Raw genomic sequence first — 4,387 nt, 5'->3', positions numbered from 1 at the left:
TAAAGCCCCTCTGCTTCCTTCCTGCCTTTTTCTTGCGCGGTACAAAGAAAAAGAAGCTACGAGGGAAATGAAAGTGCATTACATTTTACACTATTTCGTTTTCTGGATGAATGATTGCAGGCCAATGATTCCTATACGGATTATTTTAGCAACTATTTCTTGGGTAGTAAAGTTTGACAATTTTTTTCTGTAGAAAATACCCATCGACGTATTTGTCCTTCTTGGGCCCGCGATCCGATTGTTCTTTATGAATTATGTGCATAAAACCATTTCGCCCAGCCATAGCAACATTAACATTCATGTAATAAGAGCATTGCGACTTCATCTGGCTCTTGTATGTGTTAGCTATGAAGCTGTCCATCACTGATGATGCTAAGGTAAAACTCACCGGTGGCCTATAAGAAAGTATACACGTTGAAAATGCATTGGATTTATCTTCACTTTTTTATAGTAACTTTTAAGTGAAGTTATGTTTACTGTTTTCAGACAATAACCTCTTCGATCCTAGAGGAACACAACAATCATACGATCTTTTGATAGGTAATACCCGTTTTATTCCTTAATAAAGGCCTATTTAAAGCACAAAGCGCGGCCACTACATTTGCATTTGCTTAGAGAATAAATTGGATTTAATCATAAATCAGCAAAAAGGCTGTACGTTTTGGAATCAACAGCGATGAGCCGTAGTGCTGCAATTGCGGCAGCAACAGACATGATGCCAAAGAAACAAACATTAAGCCAGTGCCAGAGCTTTTGTAAGGACGTTAGTTTGTTCTTCTTTGCCACTAAATACATATGATTCGCCAGTATAAATGTCAGCGGAAATGTGCTGATAGCTCCTGTGAGGCTCATGAAATCTCCAAGGAAAGGAAGGAGAGCAGACACAAATGTATTGAAGGCCAAGTAGCCACCCCTTACCAAAACTCGAAATGACAAGTTCTTCAGAGCCAACGGACTTCCTGTGATCCCGTATTTAGTATCCAAAAACTCATACATTGGACTTGCAAATATCTGAAAGAAGCAGAAGAACGACTGAGTTCAGTGAAATTGTTCAAGGAAATGTTTAAAATCAACAAGCATTCTAGTTTAGATGTGAGTACATGCAATGCGATGACTGACTGCAAAAAGGCAGCAATGTTGGCAGTGGCTTTCAACCAGACTGGACCATGCACATTACTCAGCAAATAGGATGATGTGGAAGATCCATAAGCCCAATACCCTGTAAATGTTACCAAATAAAGAGGTAGACCTCCAACTGTAAACTGGAAATATAGAGCTTTCATCATGTTTTTGACTACCGGCTGCCTGATAGTTGCCTGTTTGTGTCACACCCATTTAAGTGTTAATTTTCAGAGTACACAAACAACAGAGATTGATATATCTGCATTAGGCTTTGAAATGGATCATGGGCTCCTATTTTACCTGTATCTCGGGAAGCATCCCTGTATTATATGCAAACACAAGACTAGCAGACGCTCCAATTGTTGTAAATATTTTACTTGTTGTTGAACCGGGGATGCTGTAATCTCGAGCTGGTGATTTCAAGCCTGATGATGCATTGGCGATTAGTTCAAATTCACAACACAAGGGATAAAGCTCCTTCATAGCCATCCTACGGGGTGTAATATGATCCCAAATTATCGAAGAATAGGACTATTTATAAATTTTAAATGAAACAGATAAAAGGAGAATTTGACATTCGTTTGCTAGGCCTCGGATGCTGCTCTATGCTTCACATTTAGCAAAAATATAAGACATCCGTTGCAATATCGTGTACCGGTGTCAGGAAAGGTATTTCTGAGAAAGAAAATAAGGGGAAAGATCGCCACATATGCAAATGACAAGGGAGAAAAATAATCACAATGAAGTAAATTTGAAATGAATTTATCTGCAAGCTTTAAAAGGTTGTCCGAGGAGCCTTAAGTCGAGAAGGGGAATAAAAGAAATGTTCAACGTAGTACCGCCAGGAATTTTAGGCGAGGACCAAGCATTCAAAATTTTCTACAAGCATATGGCATATTTACAGAACGCTTAGCCATGGATATTGATGAACTCATATCCAAACGAAAAAATCAATACTTGAATGAATATAAGCGTCAATTTCAGATAATGCATTGATAGCTATAGTCACTCTCACCGAAGAAGCCTGAAGCAGTCAGGAAAGGACATTTTATTTCCTCAGGAAATGCAGAGAATAACAGACTTTTACATGGAAAGTTCTTTAGGCAGAGACATGAGTGGTTACCGTCTTTAAGCGACAACGCAAAAGCTGTTACAATATATATTAGGCTGAAGACTGTTGAAAATCCCAGCCAAATTCTCAGAGCTGAAAGATGGGGGATGCATACAGCAAACATTGCACACACGAATCCAGCTATGGCAATAAAATATGGAAGCTTCATTTGATGATCATCCCTAAACAGAACATAGACGGCCTGCACCACAATGCACAGAAAAGATTTGAGGGGGGAAAAATTGTTTCAGCACGAATGCTCAACACAAAATCACACAAGCTTATTAAAAGGGGGCCTTAACAAAATAAAAAACGACAAAGAATAGGTATGTCGATCATAGTTTTTAGCTCATAGAACATCAGAATGATTCCACAAATATTGGATTATGCACAGAAGATTTTACAACTTGTTCAAAGACTTGAGATTATTAAAGTCCCATAAATTGAAATTAATAAAAAGAACAAATGCCTACAGATTTGCTTGGGATCAATATGTAAATGAAAAGAAAGGCCGATAAACTGTAGTTGGTTCGTAAACAGGAAAATGAGATTAGTTATCCAATACTCGAAGGAAACTATGAAGTTCTTCTGCAAAGATTGAGACATCTCTCCCAGAGAAGTCATCAAAGTGTCCAAAAATTAATTAATGAGAATGGATAGGAAAGATGGACTTGCTTCCCAAAATTGCATCACCTTTAGTGCTGAACCAGCCAAAATGATGTAGCCAGTATTTATCATGAAAAGATTGATATACTGCAGCGCCCATGTAAGAGAATATGCCTTTCCACCTGCAACGAGAATGCGAACAACAAATTACGACGCTGAGACGAACACGAGGAGGAGTCTACTTGTTTTTCACTTCTATTACCACATTTCAACTTACCATAGGCGTAGATATTTTGTCCCAAAAAACAACATAAAAGAAAAACTTACCGTAGATATATCCAGCAAGATCCCTGTATCTTATATGCCTCCTTCCTCCAAACTCATGGAGCTTGGCAATAAGGGAATTTGCATACAGTGATATCGCAGCAGCAGCAATCAAACCAACCACACCATATATCCAACCGAGGGGAACCATGATGGTACCAGAGTATCCAAGTACATATGCGCTGTTGATTCCGGTGGTGAGAACAAAGCCCACTTGAAACCATGAATCTAAAAGCCAGAAAATAAAAAATAAATAAATAACCCAGAAAAATACAAAACCAGTTAAAAAAGGGGTACAGAGCATATACAAGTGGGAATTATATTACAAAATATGCCTTTCGATTCAAGAACACAATCAAGAGAGCGACCCCAGAGTCAAACTATTAAGTGAAAGAACTTGTTAAACACTAGTAACTAGTACTTCTTAGCAATGCAATGAACAATAAATCTCATTTTTCCAACTCATTGAGCTCCAGTTGCAATCACAATTCATTCACATATTTTACTCCGAAACTAACTAATTTTGCCACGAAAAAAAAAAAAAAATTGAAGTGAGTGATTGAAGAAGGAAGGTCGAACCTCTGCTAATCTGGTGAGCGGTATCGGGCACTTCAACATCAGCGGCTCCATCATCGCGCAGCTTCTGCGGATTACCCTCAAAGTCAGGCACGGTCATGGAAGTTCGCTCTTGTGCTGGTGACGACAGAAGCGGCGCACTCACCTCCCCTTCCTCCGCCTCCGAGATACAACTAATGACAGCCAGCGTGGGTATCTGAGCTCTGGAACCCCTCCTTATATAGATTGCCGCAAGCCGCGGCCAACCCGCGCATAAAATTCAAGACGGACCCCAGCAATGTAATAGTAATAACAATAATTAATTTTCTTCGATACTTTCTTTATCTGGCTTACAGTCCCATTTTCCCGCAAGTTGGCGCGTGATGTTGCAGAGCGCGGTGACTCAGAGCCAGAACGGTTTCGATTGGGTTTTGCTGCTGCGGTTTCTGAAGATTGGTTCTTCATTTTAGATCTTTCCATTTCGTGGTGTGGTGCCACTTGGAAGGAAGTAGTAATTGCGTGCGTGCATTAGCACCTGCTCCCGTGGGCCCCCGTTGTTGCACTGCATTAAGGATCGTGATCATCGAACAATGATCCAACGGATAAGAACGAGAGCATACATTTATGCGGCAAGTGACGTCCGAAAATGAATCGGTGTTTGCGTAACTC

At 39.9% G+C, this 4,387-nt stretch overlaps 1 protein-coding gene across 1 annotated transcript; it reads right to left on the bottom strand.

Moving 5' to 3' along the window:
• Positions 1-600: 600 nt before the first annotated feature.
• On the bottom strand, positions 601-4,065 carry LOC114736134 (proline transporter 1). The gene is made up of 7 exons (XM_028923909.1): positions 3,743-4,065; positions 3,167-3,391; positions 2,927-3,021; positions 2,246-2,435; positions 1,423-1,547; positions 1,101-1,316; positions 601-1,011 (listed from the first exon to the last, which is right to left on the bottom strand). Exons 1-7 carry the CDS (start codon positions 3,837-3,839, stop codon positions 634-636), a joined length of 1,326 nt encoding a protein of 441 aa, XP_028779742.1. The 5' UTR covers positions 3,840-4,065; the 3' UTR covers positions 601-633.
• Between the last annotated feature and the right edge of the window lie 322 nt (positions 4,066-4,387).

Source organism: Neltuma alba, unplaced genomic scaffold (assembly GCF_004799145.2).
Source record: "Neltuma alba isolate B1F8T4 unplaced genomic scaffold, ASM479914v2 tig00013313_pilon, whole genome shotgun sequence".
NCBI classification, from domain to species: domain Eukaryota; kingdom Viridiplantae; phylum Streptophyta; class Magnoliopsida; order Fabales; family Fabaceae; genus Neltuma; species Neltuma alba.
This window is presented reverse-complemented; position numbering and strand designations above follow the sequence as displayed.